Raw genomic sequence first — 23,341 nt, 5'->3', positions numbered from 1 at the left:
GATAAAATCTTTGGTCAGAATTCATTCCTTGTAAGTCATCGGACTATCCCTGCAAGAAAGAGAAGTTGCCAATGTAATGAGTGCGGCAAAACCTTTGCTGACAGCTCAAAGCTCAGGAGACATCAGAAAATTCATACAGGAGAGAAATTATTTAAATGTGATATATGTGACAAAGTCTTCAGCCAAAATGCATACCTTGCTGTTCATCAGAGGGTTCATACTGGAGAGAAACCTTACAAATGTAATGTGTGTGGCAAGCACTATAGTCACTCTTCACAGTTCAGAAGGCATAAGAGATTTCATACTGGAGAGAGACCTTACAAATGTGATGAGTGTGGAAAGACCTATCGTGTAAAGTCAGTCCTTTTAAGTCATCAGACCGTTCATACTGGAGAGAAACCTTACAATTGTGATGAGTGTGGTAAGGCCTTTCGTGTGAAGTCAGTCCTTTTAAGGCATCAGACAGTTCATACTGGAGAGAAACCTTACAAATGTGATGAGTGTGGCAAGGCTTTTTGTGTAAAGTCAGTCCTTTTAAATCATCAGACAGTTCATACTGGTGAGAAACCTTACAAATGTGATGAGTGTGGCAAGGCTTTTCGTGTAAAGTCAGTCCTTTTAAGTCATCAGACAGTTCATACTGGTGAGAAACCTTACAGATGTGATGAGTGTGGCAAGACCTTTACTTCCAGCTCACACCTCAGGAGACATCAGAAAATTCATACAGGAAAGAAATTATTTAAATGTGATATATGTGACAAAGTCTTTAGCCGAAGTGATCACCTTGCTGGTCATCAACGGGTTCATTCTGGGGAGAAACCTTACAAATATAATGAGTGTGGCAAGCACTTTAGTCAACCATCACAGTTCATAAGTCATAAGAGATTTCATACTGGAGAGAAACCTTACAAGTGTGATGAGTGTGGCAAGGCCTTTCATGTAAAGTCAACCCTTTTAAGGCATCAGACAGTTCATACTGGAGAAAAACCTTACAAATGTGATAAGTGTGGCAAAGCCTTTCGTGTAAAGTCAACCCTTTTAAGTCATCAGACAGTTCATACTGGTGAGAAACCTTACAAATGTGATGAGTGTGGAAAAGTCTTCGGTCAAAAACCACATCTTCGCCTTCATTGGAGAACTCATACTGGAGAGAGACCTTATAGATGTAATGAGTGTGGCAAGTTCTTCAGTCGAAATTCACACCTTACAAGTCATCGGAGAATACATATAGAGAAACCTTTCAAATGTTTTGAGTGTGGAAATCCTTCACTCAGGTCTCAGCACTCACTAAACATCAGAAAATCCATACCAGAGAGAAACTTATGTGAATGTGGTATATGGTAGAAGTCTTCAAAATTCAAAGTTCAAACTTCACACCCTACTTTTGGTCAGAGAACTCATACTACTGAAGAACCATACAAATATGATGAATGTGGCAACCTCTTAGGCTTCATGAGAAAATTCATACTGGATAGAAGCCAGATATATATGTGTTTATTAGTCAGGTCTTTAGAACATGAATTCATGCTAGAAAGATTCCTCACCAGTTTCACAAATGTGAGAAAAAAAAAAACCCTATCCTCACAGCTCACATCTTGCCAGTAGTATCAGAGTATTTATCCTGGAGAAAACACACAGCAATGTAATGTGTGTGGCAAGGATCTTATCCAGAAGTCACAAGATAGGAACATAATGGAGCCATACTTCCCAGACTCAGTGGTTGTGGCAAATCCTTTACCTTTTTCACTTTATGTATTCTCTGATGACTTTAGTTCAGGTAGTCAGCAACTGTAATAAGTCCATATTTGCAGAGAAGCTATATAGATCTTTTCGTGTAAAAGAAACCCGAATTTTAACTCCACAAAGATGATTCTTTGGGACAGTAATCCACCATCTTTTTGGTCTCCTGGCTTTCTGAATAAAGTCAATATTCCCTGCCCAACAAGTAATCTCTCAGTTTATTGGCCTGTTGCATGGTGAGCTCTAAGAGCTTGGCTTTGGTAATACATTGATCAAACGCATTTGCTACATGTGTTTCATGATGGTCTCTGGGAAGGAATCAGTGAGATGAAGGGGCCAACTTCATTAGGTACGATTTATTCAGATCCGTGTTTTCTGGAAAAACACACAGCCTGAATTATGAAATTCAGTAGTGTGTGTGAATTAGGAACAGGGAGGGCAGAAAATAATGTAAACCTAAGACATGACTCATCATCGTCAGTAGGATCTGGAAGCCTTTCCATACATAGTCCAGCCTGTTATAAAACATAATATTCTACCAACTGACCTTGAGAAGAGTAGTCAAGATGTTAAAAGGACTGGGCTTTTCGTAGGAGGAGAGGGACAGTTACCAGGGACCAGTGGTGTGCTAGGAACAATGCATAGGAAAAGGGTCATGTTCTCCATTGGATAGAAATGACTGTTGTATGTATGATTAAAGAAGAGTTACTCTTATTTATGAAAATTGAAGACAGAGCTGTCCCGGTCTTTGTAGACTGGGACCTGGGGACTGGAGTCAACGAGAAGAGGGACGCAGGGGACCCAAGTCTCGAGTGAGACAAGGGTGCTTTATTTGCAGAAACGCATGGTTATGTATCTTCATACAAGGCAGCTTTAAGGCAGTAAAAAAATTGAGCAGAAACAAAGCCAAGCAAATAATAATCTTCAAAGGCCCAGAAAGCATTCCATATCCTGAGTAAGAGGAACATAACTGAATAGATTACCTTTAAGTAAAAGGTCACTGAAGGGAGTCACTGAAAGGAATCCAAGCAAGTGCCCTTTCTCATGATCTCAGTCCTGAGAACTGCATGCAGCTCTGCTCTTTCCTGTTTTCCAGGAACTGATAAGGAATAGAGAGTCCTTGAGAAACGGCACACAGAAGAAGAAAATAACATATTGGATCCCTTAAAGTTGAATGTCCCCTGACAGTTCACCCTTTTTTATTATTTCATGATTGGGGGTGACTGTTGATACTTTTTGTGGAAAAGGCCCTGACCAATTGAGTTTGTTTAGTTTGAACAATTTTAGTTAAAGGCATTGGTTTATTACAAGTGTAATCACCAGGATAATTATCAGTGTTAATAGTTCCAGATGCAATACTGTGTGTAATGCCTTGAAACCATCTTCGAGGGTCTAGCCCAGATAATTGAGCAGCGAGCTGTTCAGCTAAGGTTTCCAAATTGTTGGAAGAGGGTAGACTCTGAGAGAAGGTTTCAAGGATTTCCTTTTGCAGCAATTGTACATGTAAGGAAGCATTGTCATGTATATCTTACAAATAAAATTTGATTTGTTCCGAATTGTAAGCACTATGGTTGAACCGAAGAGGAGTGATACAAAATTGAGTAGAATTCCAATCAATTTAATAATACTTGTTTTTGTGAATCTATTAATTGATCTCCAGCCCATTGGATGGCTGTTTTTAATTCCTGAATTTTATCTTGAACTTTTTCGTCTATCTGAACCTGAGTGACCCATATAGTATGAGCATCTTTAATCCAATTTTGAATAAAGCTTTGTGTTTGATTTGAAGTTTGTAAAGCAATGTCTGTGACAGCAGCAGTGATGCCAATGGCTATCAACCCCAAAATGCCAAGAGTCAACCATCTCGTTGCAGTAATTTAGTGAGTAGCTGGGAGGCAGGTCTTGCCATCGGACCCTCTTTCCAGGGCTATTGGCGATCTCCTGGCAACCACAGACTACATCGAGATCAAAGAATCAAAAGGGATTTTTTAGAGAAATAGAGAAATTAAGACAAGCATACAATTTGCAGTCTATATAAGCCTCAGAACATAAAGTCTTATTAAATTTTAAGTTTCCTATGGCTATAACAAAAGGAAGGGGAACCCAAGATTGTATAAAATATGAATGATTATAATGGAAGGAATAGTTACTATGACTATGACTGGTCCCTGTGAAATATCCAGTCCAAGTTCCAAGTTTTTCAGTGTTTGTAGCAAGTTTCCAGATGTCCCATTGTTCAGGCCCAATTCATTTAGTGAGGCTGTTTTGTGGGCGAGGAGGTGCCATTCCGCTGTAAAGCCAACCAAGGAGTCCTTTGTCGTGGAAGTGTTCCATTGAACTGTTGGTAATCTTCCATGTTACTTGAGTAACATAATCACACATAGTACTGTTAATATCATCTGAGCAGTTAGATAACCACATACCATAGGGTCCCCAATCAACAATGGTGTAACTGGCCACAAACATTAATTTCCATGCTTTAGCTTGACATGTATCTCAATAAACAGGAGGATATTTAAAATCCTTATAAGTAAATCCCTTCCAACTTTTGTCCTTTTCCTAGAGTTTTGGTAGTATTGACATGGTTCTCATAAGAGGATAGGGCAGTAAACAGTCTAAACAATGTGCGGAAGTTCTTTTTTCGAGGCAGGATGAAAGCCCTCGTTTGTCGACTAACATTAATACATAATTCTGCTGGGCCCATTCATGAAGGAAGGACTTGATAGCCTAGAGAAATGTTAATTAATCTTCCTTCTTCCTCAGTCTGAGAGCGCCCCTCCAAACTCCAAGAAGGAGGCGTATGTACTGAGTCTTTAGTGGATACAACTGGTCCTATATCTGTCTGTTCTACAACCTGCAATAAAGGGGGATTAGGTATATAAGCCCAATAAGTGTGATTAATCAAGTCAGCCTGAGTGGGGGAAGCAAAAGCAAGCATAGCGACAAAAATCTTTTCTGGATTCCGAGGCATTCCAGTTGAGAAACCAGATTTTCAGCTTGATTAATAAGGATTTTTATCTGTCCCCAAGTGGGGAGGTCATGAGTTCAATTACCTCGAATGCAGCATTTGTTGGAAATTTATAAAGTTGCCATGGCTTCTACTGGAAACTCCTTCTCCTGGTGATTTTGCTATTTCTTCTCTATCTTGAATGCCGGTGGCTTCCCTGGGGCGGATCTTCCGAAGAGGGAGCCAGCTGATTTCTTTGGGTCCATCTGGAGAAATACAAGCATACCCCTTTCCTTGTAATATTAATTTTCCAGATTGCCATTGTTGATTCAACCCGCCTTGATACCAGATGGGCAGAGGAAGGGAGGTATCCTTCAATGCCTCAAAATCTTTTTCTGCTTTTATCAGAATATCCCCTTGCGGTAAGTTTAAAAAATTTAAAACAAATAAAGCTGTATTAACAATAGTTGTAAGATTAAAGAATATATTGTGTTGCACCTAGATGCCCATCAGCAGATGAATGGATAAGGAAGCTGTGGTACATATACACCATGGAATATTACTCGGCCATTAAAAAGAATTCATTTGAATCTGTCCTAATGAGATGGATGAAACTGGAGCCCATTATACAGAGTGAAGTAAGCCAGATAGATAAAGAACATTACAGCATACTAACACATATATATGGAATCTAGAAAGATGATAACGATAACCCTATATGCAAAACAGAAAAAGAGACACAGAAGTACAGAACAGACTTTTGAACTCTGTGGGAGAAGGTGAGGGTGGGATATTTCAAAAGAACAGCATGTATACTGTCTATGGTGAAACAGATCACCAGCCCAGGTGGGATGCATGATACAAGTGCTCTGGCCTGGTGCACTGGGAAGACCCAGAGGAATCGGGTGGAGAGGGAGGTGGGAGGGGGGATCTGGATGGGGAATACGTGTAAATCTATGGCTGATTCATATCAATGTATGACAAAACCCACTGAAATGTTGTGAAGTAATTAGCCTCCAACTAATAAAAAAAAAAAAAAGAATATATTGTGTTGCAGTCTGTTGGGGTCCTTTAATGGACCGGAATCTGGTGGTCCGGAGTGTACAATAAGAAAGTGAAAGTGAGAGAAAGAAAGAAAGACACGGGGACCCAAGCTCTGATGGAGCAAAGGTGCTTTAATGATCTTTCTGTGAGCATATATAGGCTGTTGTACAAGAAATTTCTTTCGAGGATGATAAAGATCAGAAAGCCAAAGGTACAGCAACCCTTAACAAGGGAACAAGGGATTAATAATGGTCACAAGGTCAGGAGACAATCCATATCTCAAGAAAGAGGATCGAGACTGAGCAGTTTTGTCGTAAGGAGAATGTTTACTGAAGGAGATTCAAACATGTCTCATTCTATGACTTCAGACCTGGGAGCGGCATGCCGTTCCACTGGTTTCTGAGAACAGAAACTGATAAGGAACAGGATTTAGGAGAAACAGCATGTTGGAATCCTCCTGTTCAACATTCACTGACAATTCCCCCTTATTTATTTACAATATTTGTTAAAAAGGGTTCTGACCATTTGAGTTTCTTTTAACAATTTTTGCATGAAGGCAATGGTAAACAACAAATACAATCATCAAGACAATCACCCAAATTACAGTTCCAGACCTGATGCTGTGAGTAATGCTTTAAAACTATCCGAGTGGCTCTAGCCCAGATAATTGTTCAGCTAGTTGTTCAGCTAAAGTTTCCAAATTAGTGGAAGAGGGCAGATTTTTAGAAAAGGTTTCAAAGATTTCTTTTTGTAATACTTGTACATTTAGAGAGGAATTATCATGTATGTTTTGTAAATGAAATTTGATTTGTTCTCAGTTGTAGGTACTATTATTGACTTGAACAGGAGTAACACAAAATTGAGTAGAATTCCAATCACATTTTAGCATCACCTGTTTTTGTACATCTATTGATGGATCTCCAACCCATTTGATGGCTGTTTTTAGTTCCTGTATTTCATCTTGAATATCCTCATCTCTCTGAGCCTGAGTGGCCCACATAATATGAGCATCTTTAGTCCAAGTTCGGATAAAGTTATGTGTTTGAACTGAGGTTTGTAAAGCAACGCCAGTGACGGCAGCAGTGGTGCAAATAGCTGTTAATCCCAGAATGCCAAGAATCATCTATCTGATGAATCGTTTAGATCACTGGAGCAGTTTAGTAAGTAACCAGGAAGCAAGTCCAGCCATGGGACCTTCTTCCCAGGGCCACTGGAGATTGATTGGTAACCATAGACTACGTCAAGATCGAAGACTCAAAAGGGATTCATTTCTTAAGGAAACAGAAGAGATAAGTATATAATTTGCAATTTATACAAGTTACAGAATGTAAAGTCTTACTGAATTGTAAACTTCCTATAGCTAGAATACAAGGAAGGGGAACACAAGCTTGTATGACAGATGATTGATTATAACAAAAGAAATAGTTTCTATGACTACGATTGGTCCCTGTGAAATGTCCAGTCCAAGTCCCAAGTTCTTCGGAGCTCCCATTTCCAGTTTCCAGATGTCCCATTGTTCAGGCCCAATCTGTTTATCGAGGACGATTGGAGGATGAGGGGGTGGCATTCCACCGTCAAGCCACCCAAGAAGTCCTTTGTCATGGTGATGTTCCATTGCAGTGTTAGTAACCTATGGTACTTGAGTAGCACAATCACACACAGTGCTGTCAATATCATCTGAGCAGTTAGATAACCACATACCATGGGGTCCCCAATCGACAATTGTATGATTAGCCATAGACATTAATTTTCCTGATTTGGCCTGACATTTGTCCCAACGAACCAGAGCATATTTAAAGTTCTTATTAGTAAAGCCTTTGCATGGTGTTGTTCTTTGTTCGTTCCCTAACTCTTTCCCTAAAGTTTCAGTGGTATAAACATGGTTCACAGACAAAGAAAGGGCAGTAAATAATCTAAGCATCGTCCTAAAGTCCTCTTTTGGAGGCAGGGCAAAAGCCCAAGTTTTTTGGCTAACATTTATGCATAATTTTGCTAGGCCCATACACAATGGAAGGACTTCATAACCTAGAGAGATATCAATTAGTTTCCCTTCTTCAGGGTGTGAAGGCCCTTTAAGGTTCCAGGGAGAAGGCATATGTATGGAGTCATTGGTTAATACGATTGGCCCTCTCTCCGTCGATTCTATGACCTGAAGTAAAGGGGGGTTGAGTCTGTAAGCCCAGTAAGTGTGATTAATAAGTTCAGCTCAAGCAGGGGGGCGAGTTGGGGGGAGGAGGCGAAAGCAAGCCGGGCAACAAAAATATTTTTAGGACTCCGAGGCATTCTCTGTTGAGAAATCAGATTTTCAGCTTGATTAGTAAGGGTTTTTCTTTGTACCCAAGAGGGGAGATCATAAGGTTGATGCCGCTGAGGGTGGCGCTTTCTGGAGATCTTTCGAGCCGCCATGGCCCATATTGGAATTTCTTCCTCCTGGGGTGGTTGTTGTCTGACCTCTATCTTGAAGGCCGGGGGGCCCCCTTGGGTCGGATGTTCCGAAGAGGAAGTCGTGTGAGTTCATTGGATCCATCTGGGGAAATACAAGCATACCCCTTTCCCTGTAAGATTAATTTCCCAGATTTCCATTGTCTATTCAACCTGTCTTGGTACCAAATGGGCAGAGGAGGAGAAGAGTCCTTCAATTCCTCAAAATGTTCTGCTCTTGTCAAGATAGCACCTTGCGGTAAGTTTATAAAATTTAAAACAAATAAAGCTATATCAACAAGAGTTACAGGCTTAAAGAATATATTGCGTTGGAATCTAGTAAAGTCTGCTGGATAAGGAAGATAAAAGTGTTCCTGTGTTTTCCCCCTTATTTAGTTTTTTATTTGTAGTTTCAGTGTGTGATGTGTTTGTTTAACTATGTCTTGTGTTTGTGGATTATAAGGGATGTCTGTAATCTGTTTAATAGAGAATGGATGTAAAAATTGTTTGAACTGCTTAGAAATATAGGCAGGGCCATTGTCTGTTTTTATAGAATTAGGTGTTCTCATTATTGCAATGTAAGCTAACAGGTGGGTTATAACATGTCGTGTAGTTTCACCTGGGAGAGGTGTGGCCCATATAAAAGAAGAATTTGTATCAATCGAGACATGTAAGGAGGAAGAGGAAGAAAGTTCAGGGCAATGAGTTACATCCATTTGCCATAAAATTCTCTTTGATTTGTCATAAACCTTTTTGATGTTTTTGTATTCATCATTTTCTTTGCCATTTCTTCTATCTTTTTATCAAAAGCATACAAATTACTTTTCTTTAGCAACTATGAAGTGTCTTGTATATTAGCATTTTATACATTGGTGGATATCTTTTTGTTTATTATATAAATATTTATATATATTTATTAATAGTCTAAAATCTCTTTAGTTTTTCTGCAAGAAAAACTTTTTGTAAGAGGAAGTTAGTGTTCAGTAATTAATGTTTTAAAATCTTACTTTATTTGGACATGACCTAGCTATTGAATAAACTTTTATCATTTAGTTTAGTACAACTTTAGGAATTTAAGTTACCCAATCCTAAGAGATTATTTTAGATACACCTTTTTAAAATAGAATTATTTTTAATAGGGTTTGTCTAAAACTTTTCATTTATATATTTATATATATATATATATATAAAGGGTTAACTTTTTTGTTGACAAATTTAGTTTACCTTAAATCTAGGCACAATAAAAGTATTATATAATGTTGATGATGTAAGACGTGTCTTAATTAGTAAGCAATTATATTTAAATTATATTTATATTTAGAGACGTCATTTGTTAGATTTCTTTTTTATAACAAAAATAGGAGAGTTCCAAGGAGAGTAAGATTCCTCAATATGTTTTAATTCTAAGTGTGTGTCTATAAGGTCTTTAGTAGCCTGTAATTTTTCTTTCCTAAGGGGCCATTGTTCTGTCCAAATAGGCTCATCATTCTTCCAAGTTATTTTAATAATTGCTTTGTTTTTTAAATGAGCAGTGGCCCCTAGGAAAAATGTGGAATGTGTATCTGAGTTTGCCATTGCATAAGTAAGTCCCTTCCTATTTGATTAAGCAGTGCATCTATCACATAAGGTCTTAATGTTGCAGGCAGGCCTTTTGGTCCTTCACATGCCTAGATTTGAATATTTTGATAAATTTCTTATACTTTGGTTTGAGAAATTCCTGCAATTTGGCAAGGGATTTTTTGTATAGGCCAGGATTTGGGCCATGAATGTTTGGAAATTTAAGGCAAAAGAAGTAATTGAGCAATTTTGTCCCCCTTTTTGAATTGCCATAGAATCCGAGATGACATCATAATTTGAATCTCTCCTTTATAATCTGAATCAATTATTCCAGGGTGAACAGTAATTCCTTTAGAAGTCAAACTAGATTGGCCAAGTGAAAGACCAAAGGTTTGTGGTGGCAGGGGTCCAAAAAGTCTGGTAGGTACTCTGGAAGGGACTGCTTGACGGTAAAGGAAAAAAATCATATAGGGCTGGTATACTGATGGCAGCACTGCCAGATGTTGAGGGTTTGAGGGAAAAGATAGAATTTGCCCCTGGTTTTTGTTGTAGGGGACCTGGGAGGGGGGGGGTCCCCTGTTTGGTGTTTCCTGGAATAGCTTTTCCCTCAATATCAAATTTAGATTTACAATCTTTGGCCGAATGCATTCCGCTAGGGCAGTGAGGGCAGATTCTTGGAAGTTTTTTTATTAGCTCTTAGGGCAGTCCCTCTTTAAAACTTTTTTTATCTCCACATGTAAAGTATCCTTCATTTCCCTTTCTAAGGCAGCAACCATTGTCTCAGCTAGCATTTGCATCTTTTGAGTTTCTGATCCTAGATTTCGTGCCACAAGCCTTCAAATAATCAATAATAGTCCCAGTCTCACAAATTGGAGTGATAGCTCTTTGACATTCCTGATTTGCATTCTCATAAGCAAGTAATTTCTCTAGCTGTTTTTTGGCTTCTTCTCCAATTACAGTACGGGAAATAGCAGTTTCTAATCTAGCTGAAAAATCAGCATAACTTTCATTAAGTCCTTGTAATATTTTAGTGTAGGCTCTACACTGTAGAGCCTGTAGGCTCTCTTTGAGGAGTAATTTGATCCCAAGCTTCAAGGGCCGCTGTTTTTAATTGTTCATGCCATAAGGGAGGGCATTGTATTTGAGCTTCTATGGTATCAAATTGTCTGGCGCCAGTTAACATTTCAAAAGTAATTTGGTTTTGGGGAGTGCCAGCTCGAGCATTCTTGTTAGCATGATCTCTGGCTACATCATGAAACCACATTGTCCATTGAAGATATTCTGGTTTAAGGAGAGCTTTTATTAAAGTTCTTCAATCATAGGGAATAACATTTCCAGTAGAAAATGTCACAACATTTAGAAGCTCTTCAGTGAAAGGCGAATGTGGGCCATACATAGTTACAGCCTTTTTCATTTGTTGCATGTAAAAAAGATGAATACCATCATATTGAGGTACTATGTGCCCTTGAGCATCAGGATTTCTTCAAATTGGAAAGACGGAGAAACCATCGGCGTCAGAAACTTGTGATCGAAAAGCCAGTAATTCAGAGAGCCTGTGTCGCAGAGGAGAGCGAGTAACTGCTGATTTTTTGGAAATATGAGTCTGTGCCCAGGACTTATCATTTTTGTCCAGAAAAGCATTGCCAGTTTTTGGTGTCAAGAAACGTATTAGGAGAGTCGTTGTCAGAATCATTAGGTTCTAACAAAGGAGAGACTTGGATATGTGCCTGCTGGCAGAGGAGGAGCATTTGGAGTAGCCGAGACAGGGCTAGTAGGAAAATTTTGAAATGTTGTATGTTGTTTTAATTGGGCCTTCTGTAAAGTTTTATCATCTAGTTGATATTCACACAGTAAGTGTTCTGTCTGTTGTCGAATATTGCGAGGGCTAGAGTTTACCTTGAAATGGCAGAGTTACAGCTTTAATGAGAGCCCATAGGGGCCAGAAATCAACTGGAATATTTTTTCCCTGCCTGGGGGCTCGTTCAGCATTTTCTTCAACCCGGTCCCAAATTTCTGAATCAGAACTGCCTTTATCAGGGAACCAAGGATTACATTTAACCACTGTTTGAAAGCAAGCCTCTATTCACTGGCATGAAACCAAAAGTCCCTGCGCTTTAAACAAATGGTGAAGTGAAGTAGAGAAATGATGGGGCTTTCCAGCCGTTTGACCCGTGTCTTAATGCTTACCAACCTCAGTAGGTCCCGACTTCAGTAGGCCCTGAGTCACTCCGTCCGAAATGCCACGTATACCAGAGTCCCTGTTCAGGCTCCACTTGCTGGGGTCCTTTAATGGACCGGAACCTGGCGGTCCAGAGTCAACGATAAGAAAGTGAAAGAAAGAAAGAAAGACACGGGGAACCAAGGTCTGATGGAGCAAAGGTGCTTTAATGATCTTTCTGTGAGTATATACAGGTTGTTGTAGAAGAAATTTCTTTCGATGATGATAAAGATCAGAAATCCAAGCGTATAGCAACTGTTACCAAGGGAACAAGGGATTAATAATGGTCACAAGTTCAGGAGACAATCCATATCTCAAGAAAGAGCATCGAGACTAAGCGGTTTAGTCATAAGGAGAATGTTTACTGAAGGAGATTCAAGCCCGTCTCATCCTATGAGAATGGTGCGGTGCACCATTCCACTGGTTTCTGAGAACAGAAACTGATAAGGAACAGAGGATTTATGAGAAACAGCACATAGGAATCCTCCTGTTAAACATTCCCTGACAGGAATCTACTGAAGTCAGCTCTGGATAAGTGTCAGGGGATGTTCAACTTTAAGGGATCCAATATGTTGCATTTTCTTTCTTTGTGCATCGTTTCTCAAGGACTCTCTGTTCCTTATCAGTTACTGGAATACAGGAATGAGCAGAGCTGCATGCAGTTCTCAGGACTGAGATGATGGGAAAGGGCACCTGCTTGGATTCCCTTCAGTGACTCCCTTCAGTGAGTCTCTTCAGTGACCGTTTACTTACAGGACTACCCTTTTTGTTGCAACTGATGGGATTTCATTCTTAATGGCTGAGTAATCATTTTATTGAAGATATATAAGCATGCGTTTCTGTAAATAAAGTACCCTTGTTTCACTCGAGACTTGGGTCCCCCATGTCCTTCTTTTCTTTGCCTTCTTTTCATCGACTCCAGTCCCCACGTCCCAGTCTGTAAAGACCATAACAAGTTGCGCCCGAACAGGGACCTGGAGAGGCCCTTGGCAAGCGGACGGAGTGACTGTTGACCTCCGGAGGTCGGTAAGTGCGGGGATATGGGACAAATGGCTGGAAAGACCCACCACTTCTCTACTTGACTTCATCATCTATGTAAAGTTCAAGGAATTTCGGTTTTGTGTCAGCTAATAGAGGCTTGTCTCCAAACGGTGGTTGAACATTATCCCTGGTTCCCTGATGAAGGCAGTTTCAATTTAGAAATTTGGAACGAGATTAAAGAGAATGTTAAAAAAAAAAAAAATAGAATGTTGAATGAGCCTCAAGACGGAGTAAAATATTCCAATAGATTTCTGTCCCTTATGGGCTCTTATTCAATCTGTGGTTCTGACATTTCAAGGTTATTCTAGCCTCCCCCCCACCCCCCAATATTTGACAACAGGCAGAACACTTGTTACATGAATATTAATTAGATGATGAAACTTTACAAAAGGCTCACTTAGAACAACAAAGAGAAGAGGAACTAAAAAGCCTCTTGATGAAAGTGAAAGAGGAGAGTGAAAAAGTTGGCTTAAAGCTCAACATTCAGAAAACTAAGATCATGGCGTCTGGTCCCAGCACTTCATGGGAAATAGATGGGGAAATAGTGTCAGATTTTACTTTGGGGGGCTCCAAAATCACTGCAGATCGTGATTGAAGCCATGAAATTAAAATATGCTTACTCCTTGGAAGGAAAGTTATGACCAACCTAGATAGCATATGAAAAAGCAGAGACATGACTTGGCCAACACAGGTCCATCTAGTCAAGGCTATGGTTTTTCCAGTGGTCATGTATGGATGTGAGAGTTGGACTGTGAAGAAAGCTGAGCGCTGAAGAATTGATGTTTCTGAACTGTGGTGTTGGAGAAGACTCTTGAGAGTCCCTTGGACTGCAAGGAGATCCAACCAGTCCATCCTAAAGGAGATCAGTCCTGGGTGTTCATTGGAAGGACTGATGCTGAAGCTGAAACTCCAGTACTTTGGCCACCTCATGCGAAGAGTTGGAAAAGACCCTGATGCTGGAAGGGATTGGGGGCAGGAGGTGGTGTGGACGACGGAGGATGAGATGGCTGGATGATATCAGTGACTCGATGGACATGAGCTTGAGTAAACTCCGGGAGTTGGTAATGGACAGGGAGGCCTAGCGTGGTGTGATTCATGGGGTAAAAAAGAGTCAGACATGACTGAGCAACTGAACTGAAGTGAAAATATTTCAAAATTTTCCTACCAGCCCTGCCCCTAGTTTTCGTCTTCTTCTTCTTGCAAAGGACACAAAACTGAAAATCCCCTCAATTCAAGAACAAGAAGACCCTGACAATGATTCTTCTGAGGCTCTTTTTGACACTACGGCTGACAATACTTTTCTTGATGACAGTGGTAAGCCTTTGGCACGCACTCGTATTTATGAAAACGTACTATCCACTCATTCTCCTTCACAACGTAGGCCTTCTGAGTTACTGGCTTTGCAGTCTTGAATCTCTAAGGCCGACGGTTTCTCTGCTTTTCCTGTTTTGAGACATACCAAAGCCCAAGGGCAAATAATACCTCAATATGAAGGCATTGATTTTTCGCACATGCAACAAATGAAAAAATTTGTAACTGTGTCCGGCCCTCATTTGCCTTTTGCTAAGGAACTTTTAAACGCTATGGCATCTTCTTTTGGAAATTTTGTTCCTTATGATTGCCGACTTTTGATAAGGGCTCTTCTTAAACTTGGAGAATAGCTTAAGTGGACAACGTGGTTTCAGGATGTGGCCCGAGATCATGCCAATTCTAATGCTTGAGCTGGCACTCCCCAAAACCAAATTACTTTTGAAATGTTAACCGGTACAGGGCAATGTGATGCTGTAGAAACTCAAATACAAAGCCCTCCTTGGTGGAAAACTATCTTGACTGTAATAATTGTAGTCATCTTGTTCTTGCTGTTTGCTTTTTATATCTGCAACTATATCATGAACCTTGTATCTAAGTGGCTTATGCATTTAAGTTACAAGTGATTGTTCACCGCTCCTGCACTTTCCACTGCCTCCTCTAGCTATTACTCAGGGCCCCTGGATCAGAGACCCTCTATATGAGGGTAAGGAGAATATGTTGCCTCAACAGTTTAGGGTCTATGCCTCTTCCCAGCAGGAAGAAGTTACAGAATGATTTCTCCACCCCTTTCCCCAGCAACCATATTCTCCTAAAAGCAAGAGGAAATGAAAGAGTTAAAGCTTAGGCAGGCAGTCCAAGGCCCTGGAAGGAGGAGGCAAGCATTCTCACTCATGCTTTCCTGAAGCCTTGTGCAACAATGTATCTTGCCGGAGAACTGACCTTGCTTTAGGTCCAGAGCTAATGATTACACAGCAGAATGTCTTACTCATGGAAATGCTTTTCTGAGGCTCTATGTTAATGACTATAATTGTAACAAATCTTGCCTGGGAATCTGTATCTCAAGACTTGTACCCCTGATTAGAGAGCAACAGTATATCTTGCATAGAGACATTGTCTGGAACCTGTTCTCCCTGGCTAAACTTGTACCAAAGTTATCTCAGGATGTATGTCTTGGGAAAGGGCCTAATAGACCTCTTACAACATTGAGGTATTCTTTTTATCTATTCTCAGCAGCTAGTTGAGAAGTATATAAGGTCCCACTTAAGCTAATGAGGTGGATATTCTTTCTACCCCCACAAACCTTTGGCCTTTTACTTGGCCAATCTAGTTTGACTTCTAAAGGAATTACTGTTCACCCTGGAATAATTCATTCAGATTATAAGGGAGAAATTCAAATTATGATGTCATCTCAGATACTATGGCAATTCAAAAAGGGGGACAAAATTGCCCAACTATTTCTTTTACCTTACATGTCTATTAACTCCTCTGATGACATCCGGACAGGTGGATTTGCCAATACAGATCAAAAACGATCCTTATGGACATCAATAGTATCTGAATATGCATGACCAAATATAAACATCAAAATTAATGGCAAAAGATTTTCTGGTCTTGATACTGGATCCTATATTACTATTATTTCCAAACATTTATGGCCCAAATCTTGTCCTATACAGAGAATTTCTTGCCAAATTGCAGGAGTTTCTCAAACCAAAGTACAAGAGGTTTATCAAAGTGTCCAATATATCCATGTGAGGGACCAAAAGGCCAGCCTGCATTATTATGACTTTATGTGATAGATACACCCCTTAATTTAATAGGAAGAGATTTACTTATGCAATGGCATACTCAAATATATTTTCCACATTTTTCCTTGGAGCCACTATTCACTTAACAAACAATGCAATTATTAAAATTACTTGGAATATTGATGAGCCTATTTGGACAGAGCAATGGCCCCTTACAAAAGAGAAATTAGAGGCTGCTAAAGAACTTATCAATACACAATTGAAATGAACACATATTGAGAAATCTTATTCCCCTTGGAATTCTCCCATTTTTGTAATAAGAAATCTGGCAAATGGCGTCTTTTAACAGACCTTAGAAAAGTTAATACATCTATGATACCTATGGGTGCATTGCAACCAGGAATTCCATCACCTACCACTTTCCCTCAAAAATAGCATATTATTATTATAGACTTACAAGATTGCTTTTTTACTATACCTTTACACCCTCTAGACCGAGAGAGATTTGCTTTCTCTCTTCCTTATCCTAATCATATCAGGCCTCATAAACGGTATCAATGGACTGTTTTGCCTCAAGGAATGATGAATTCTCCCATCATGTGTCAATATTATGTAGCCGAAGTCCTTGAACCTGTGAGAAAACAATTTCCTAATTTTCTTGTTATTCATTATATGGATGACATATCGTTTTCAGCTCCATCTATTTTAGAAACTCAAGAGATGCTTGACATAGCTCAACAATGCTTGAAAGACTCCAGATTAATCATTGCCCCTGAATTGTATTAAGAATTATAGAAACTTCGACCATAAATTCTAATCAATCTATTACCCAACAACTTTTTCTTGAACTGCAATCTATTGTGAAGAACTGCACTTCCCCCATTTATATTACCCATATTCAAACACATTCTTGTCTTTCTGGCCCTATGGCTCATGGCAATGAAAAAGCTGATAAACTTGTCTCTTTTGCTACTCCTGAAGAGCATCATGCTCTATTACACAATAATGCTGGCTCATTCCATCAAATTTGGAAAATTCCATACCGACATGCTAAAGAAATCATTAATAATTGCTCTCCTTGTAGACCCTTACATCTTCGACCCACTGCACAAAGTATGAATCCTCAAGGATTACAACCCAATGAACTATGGCAAATGGATGTAACTCATTGCCCTGAACTTTCTTCCTCTTCCTTCCTACATATCTCCATCGATACAAATTCTTCTTTTCTATAGGCCACACCTCCCCAAGGTGAAACTACACAACATGTTATAACCCACCTATTAACTTGCTTTACAATAATGGGAACACCTAGTTCTATAAAAACAGTCAATGGCCCTACCTATATTTCTAGGCAATTTAAACAATATTTACAATCATTTTCTATTAACTTTTTGAAGATCTGTTAAAAGACGCCATTTGCCAGATTTCTTTTTTATTACAAAAAGTGGGGGAATTCCAAGGGGAACAAGATTCCTCAATATGTTTTCATTTCAATTGTGTATCTATAAGTCCCTTTAGTTCAGTTCAGTCGCTCAGTCGTGTCCGACTCTTTGCGACCCCGTGAATCGCACCATGCCAGGCCTCCCTGTCGATCACCAACTCCTGGAGTTTACTCAAACTCATGTCCGTGGAGTCGGTGATGCCATTCAGCCATCTCATCCCCTTCTCCTCCTGCCCCTAATCCCTGCCAGCATCAGGGTATTTTCCCATGAGTTAACTCTTCGCATGAGGTGGCCAAAGTACTGGAGTTTCAGCTTCAGCATCAGTCCTTCCAATGAACACCCAGGACTGATCTCCTTTAGGATGGACTGGTTGGATCTCCTTGCAGTCCAAGGGACTCTCAAGAGTCTTCTCCAACACCACAGTTCAAAAGCATCAATTCTTCGGCACTCAGCTTTCTTCACAGTCCAACTCTCACATCCATACATGACCACTGGAAAAACCATAGCCTTGACTAGACGGACCTGTGTTGGCCAAGTCATGTCTCTGCTTTTTCATATGCTATCTAGGTTGGTCATAACTTTCCTTCCAATGAGTAAGCATATTTTAATTTCATGGCTTCAATCACGATCTGCAGTGATTTTGGAGCCCCCCAAAATAAAATCTGACACTATTTCCACTGTTTCCCCATCTATTTCCCATGAAGTGATGGGACCAGATGCCATGATCTTACTTTTCTGAATATTGAGTTATGAGCCAATTTTTTCACTCTCCTCTTTCACTGTCATCAAGAGGCTCTTTAGTTCCTCTTCACTTTCTGCCATAAGGGTGGTGTCATCTGCATATCTGAGGTTATTGATATTTCTCCCGGCAATCTTGGTTCCAGCTTGAGCTTCTTCCAGCCCAGTGTTTCTCATGATGTACTCTGCGTATAAGTTAAATAAGCAGGGTGACAATATACAGCCTTGACATACTCCTTTTCCTATTTGGAACCAGTCTGTTGTTCCATGTCCAGTTCTAACCTTTGCTTCCTGACTTGCATACAGGTTTCACAAGACGCAGGGTAGATGTCTGGTATTCCCATCTCTTTCAGAATTTTCCACAGTTTTTCGTGATCCACACAGTCAACGGCTTTGGCATAGTCAATAAAGGAGAAATAGATGTTTTTCTGGAACTCTCTTGCCTTTTTCATCATCCAGCAGGTATTGGCAATTTGATCTCTGGTTCCTCAGCCTTTTCTAAAACCAGCTTGAACATCTGGAAGTTCACGGTTCACGTATTGCTAAAGACTGGCTTGGAAAATTTTGGGCATTACTTTACTAGCGTGTGAGATGAGTGCAATTGTGCGGTAGTTTGAGCATTCTTTGGCATTGCCTTTCTTTGGGATTGGAATGAAAACTAGCTTTTCAGCCAATTGACCCATGTATTAGTACTTACCAGCCTCAATTGGCCCTCTGGGGTCACTCTGTCCAAATCTGCCACGTGTACCAGGACCTGTTCTGGGCGCCACATGTTGGGCTTTCATTGGACTGGAACCTGGCGGTCCAGAGTTGACAATAAGAAAGTGAAAGAAGGAAAGAGGCTAATATTCTCTGGGTTATGCAGCCAGCTTTCACGTTGCAGGGAATCAGCCAGATATAGAGAGAAAGAGAGAAAGAAGGACATGGACACCTAAGCTGTGATAGAGCAAAAGTGTTTTAATCAACATGGTGTGGTTATTCTCAGCAAAGATAAAGATTAAAATTCCAGACTTGCAAAACATAAGGCGATTCTTATCAAAGAGAGGGAGTCGTAAACAATCACTTTCACCATGTGGTTCATAAAAAGGAAGATGGTACTTATCCCTGTATAGAAAAACTAATGAAGGTAATCCTATGCAAGCATCCCATGTTGTTGATCTCTGTCCTGGGAGAGGCTTACCTGTTCCACTCGCCCCTGACAGGGACTGATAAAGAACAGAGGGCTCAAGAGAGATAGGAAAGAGCACACAGGAATCTTACTCTTAAATGCTTCCTGACAATATTACATTCCGGATTTTAACTAGATCACATTTGCAAACTCCCCTTGGACATTTAAAGTAGTAGTCAAGATGTTCTAGATAAGAGGACGTGGGCAGTATTGGGGCAGGGGGAGTGCCTTATTCAGCTTACCACAACCAGAGTGTCTTCTCCTGATGGGTGTACAATTTTAACATGCTTTTCTCTCCATATAGCTTTTGCCACTGTTTGTTAAAACATTTATTTGTATTTATTAATTTGGCTATGTCAAGCTTTGGTTGTGGCATCTAGGATCTTCAGTCTTCCTTGTAGCGTCTTTTCCTTGCAGCACATGAAGTCTTAGTTGCGGCATGTGGACTCTAGTTCCCCGCCCAGTGATCGAAACCAGACCCTCTGCATTGGGAGCACAGAGTCTTATCCCCTGGATGGACCACCAGGGAAGTCCTTACAGGTTTTATTTACTTTACTCCCTTAACTGACTGGCTAGAATGTCTAAAACAATGTCAATAGCAGTGCTGAGAGTGTACATACTGGTCTGCTTCCTAATCTCTGGGGAAAAGCATCTGGTCTTTCACCATTGAGTATGGTGCTTTTACAGGTGCTCTTTCTTAAGTTGAGGGAGGTTCCCACTCTTCTTTGTTTTCTGAAGTTTATATTATAAGTGGTTGTTGGCTTTTGTTGAATGCAGTTTCTGAATCAATTGATAAGAGTTTGATTTTTCTTCTTTTGTCTGTCAACAGTCTGGATGACATTGATTGAAATTCGAGATAGCCTTCTACCCCTCACATATACACCATTGGATCACGGCATGCAATTCTTTTTGTCTCTTGCTGATTTCTCTTGCTAATAGTTTATTAAGAATGTTTGCTTCTTCATGTGGGATTTAGTTGGTAGTTATCTTTATCTTTTCTTTTCTTCTGATACCTTTGTCTCATATTGTCCCACGGTAATACTGGCCTCATAAATTGAGTTGGGAAGTGTTCCCTCCTTTCCTTTCGTCTAATAGAAATCATGTCAAGTTGCTGCTAAATCTTCTTTGTACGTTTCTTCAGTTAGTCAGTTCAGCCACTCAGTCGTGTCTGACTCTTTGCCACCCCATGGGCTGTAGTACTCCAGGCTTCCCTGTCCATCACAAACTCCCGGAGCTTCTTCAAACTCATGTCCATCGAGTTGGTGATGCCATCCAACCATCTCATCCTCTGTTGTCCCCTTCTCCTCCCGCCTTCAGTCATTCCCAGCATCAGGGTCTTTTCCAATCAGTCAATTCTTTGCATGAGGTAACTGAGGTATTAGACTTTCAGCTTCAGCGTCAGTCCTCCCAATGAATATTCAGGCCTGACTTCCTTTAGGATGGACTGGTTGGATCTTCTTGCAGTCCAAGGGACTCTCAAGAGTCTCCTCCATCGTCACAGTTCCAACGCATCCATTCTTTGGCTCTCAGCTTTCTTTATATCCAGCTCTCACATCCATACATGACTACTGGAAATACCAAAGCTTTGACTAGATGGCCCTTTGTTGGCAAAGTAATGTCTCTGCTTTTTTATATACTGTCTAGGTTGGTCATAACTTTTCTTCCAAGGAGCAAGCGTCTCTTAATTTCATGGCTGCAGTCACCATCTGCAGTGATTTTGGAGCCCAAAAAAGTCAAGCTTGTCACCATTTCCATTGTTTCCCCATCTATTTGCCATGAAGTGATGGGACCAGATGCCATGATCTTAGTTTTCTGAATGTTGAGTTTTAAGCCAAGTTTGTCACTCTTTCACCTTCATGAAGAAGCTCTTTAGTTCTGCTTCGTGTGTTTGTATGTTTGTTAGATGTGTCTAATACCACTGTGACTTTGTTACACTAACATTTGTTAAGTCAAGGTCCTCGGGGTTGGACGTTATGTCGCAACTCAACAGAAGACTGCAAGGGAAAGTGAAATGGAAGTGTTCATTCCTCACACATCCTGGAGGAGCTGCAAGGCAAGCATCAAGGGCTCAAGTGGGAAGTCAGGGCAGGGTTCAGAGAGCCGGGCAGGGACGGCCCGGGGCCTGTACCTGCATTAGCCTCTGTAGATGGAGTGCTCTGGGGTCCGGGGTTAAGGCTGGATCGAACTTTGTTCTTTATCCTTTGAGTGTAATGTTCCATGAAACACAGGCCCATTCAGCTACATGTGTCTAGACATAGCCCATTGGCAAAGTAATGTGTCTGCTTTTTAATATGCTATCTAGGTTGGTCATAACTTTCCTTCCAAGCAGTAAGCAGCTTTTTATTTCATGACTGCAATCTCCATGTGCAGTGATTTTGCAGCCCCAAAAAATAAAGTCTGACACTGCTTCCAGTGTTTCGCCATCGATTTCCCATGAAGTGATGGGACCAGATGCCATGATCTTAGTTTTCTGAATGTTGAGCTTTAAGCCAACTTTTTCACTGTCCTCTTTCACTTTCATATATATATATACATACATGTATGTATATATATCTAGGTGTGTGGATGCCTTCCCCCTCGAGGGACAGGCCCTTTTGGCTATGCATTTCATAGCCCATCCTGCCACAGACATCAGGAGTGAGATTCAAAATCAACTGCTGGTCCTCATTCCCCTATGAGCGATTTCGTCCAAATGGCTTATTCAGTTCTTGATAATAGGGACATGGTTGAAAAGGCTGAACGCTCGCAGAGAAATACACAAAGGGCTGAAATGATGGGTTTATCTTTGTCCACTCAGAGACCACTGGAGGGGAAGTCAGCCTTTGCAAGCCAACCTGGCCATGGTGGACTACAAGGCCCACAGGTACTCAGACCAACCCAGGGTACCCCGTGTGGGCAGAAGGGCACTGGAGGAGAGAGGGTGGTGGGCTCGCCTGTTTACAGACAGCCAGGGAGCTGGAGGAGGGAATGCCCCCGACACCTGAGATCCCTGGGCCCTCGGCCTTGGATGGTTCCCCAACCCTGAGGGGCCCCAAGGTCACAAGGGGCTCTGCTCACAGCACCGTGCATGTAACTAGTGCTGAAGCTCGGGGGGTCACTGAAGCGGGGGCCGAGATGGAATCCCTCAGACACCAGCGCAGTCCTTTGCGCCTTAACCCGAAGGGCTGGAAACCTTAACAACCGTAAAAATGCATAATGGGAACATTAGCACCGACACAGGGCCTGCTTTCCAGGAACCCCCTTCACGCTCCAACAATGGCCAGTTGCTTCCACATCAATATCTGTGCCTGTCACCTCTCTTTTAACTCAAGGCACTTACTAGTTAAATTAGGCTCCACTCTGCTTCCTGAGGGACAAGGAAGTCACCCTTATGACCAAAAGATATGAACAAAACTAAAAAAACAGATTAACTCTATAACTGAGATAAAAGACTTAATAGACGCTGAAGTACGCAACACTGAGGTTCTGGGTCTAGCTACAGATAAACAGACTGAGGCCTTACGTGATGCTCTTCCAGAGTTGGAACCTATTTTGAGCTACGTAACCCAGCTGGTAAAGAATCCACCTGCAATGCTGTTACTGAAAGATATGTGTTGGGAGTCCGGCCATGTCTTGTACCCCTCCCCCAACAGACACGCTCCTCAGGATCTCGTGTGGGGCCTCGCCCCAGGAATGTGCACAGAGCCGCAGATGATTCCGATCTGGATCCTGCATTGAGCACCAGGGCTCTTAGCCTCCACTTCTGAGACTGAGATCAGGCCCTGGGGGAGGGGAGGGCGCTCTGCTCCGCGTGGGGCAGGACCAGGGCCTGCTGTGTGACCTGAAGGAGATCATGGGGTCAGCGGAGGTGCCCCTTGCTGCTGTGTGCATGAGGCCTCACCAGGAGGGGAGTGTGATCCAAGGAAAGTGTGGGAAAGTCCCGTGTTGGTCTCTCTGTGCCGGAATTGACTGTCCTGAGTCCCT

The 23,341-nt window shown here is 41.1% G+C and overlaps 2 protein-coding genes across 5 annotated transcripts in view; both read left to right on the top strand.

Annotated features, from left to right (window-relative positions):
* Positions 1 to 3,528, top strand: part of LOC122420470 (zinc finger protein 2 homolog) — a 19,677-nt gene extending 16,149 nt beyond the window's left edge. Inside the window, exon 6 of the mRNA XM_043435596.1 lies at positions 6 to 3,528. Within this exon, the coding sequence (XP_043291531.1) occupies positions 6 to 1,344 (1,339 nt within the window). The 3' untranslated portion in view covers positions 1,345 to 3,528. The remainder of the gene's footprint in view (positions 1 to 5) is intronic.
* LOC122420584 (zinc finger protein 160-like) overlaps positions 1 to 23,341 on the top strand; it is a 139,538-nt gene that overhangs the window by 95,031 nt on the left and 21,166 nt on the right. The window lies entirely within an intron of this gene.

Source organism: Cervus canadensis, chromosome 18 (assembly GCF_019320065.1).
Source record: "Cervus canadensis isolate Bull #8, Minnesota chromosome 18, ASM1932006v1, whole genome shotgun sequence".
Classification (NCBI taxonomy): domain Eukaryota; kingdom Metazoa; phylum Chordata; class Mammalia; order Artiodactyla; family Cervidae; genus Cervus; species Cervus canadensis.
The sequence above is the reverse complement of the archived record's forward strand: the minus strand, read 5'-3'. Positions and strand labels throughout refer to the sequence as shown.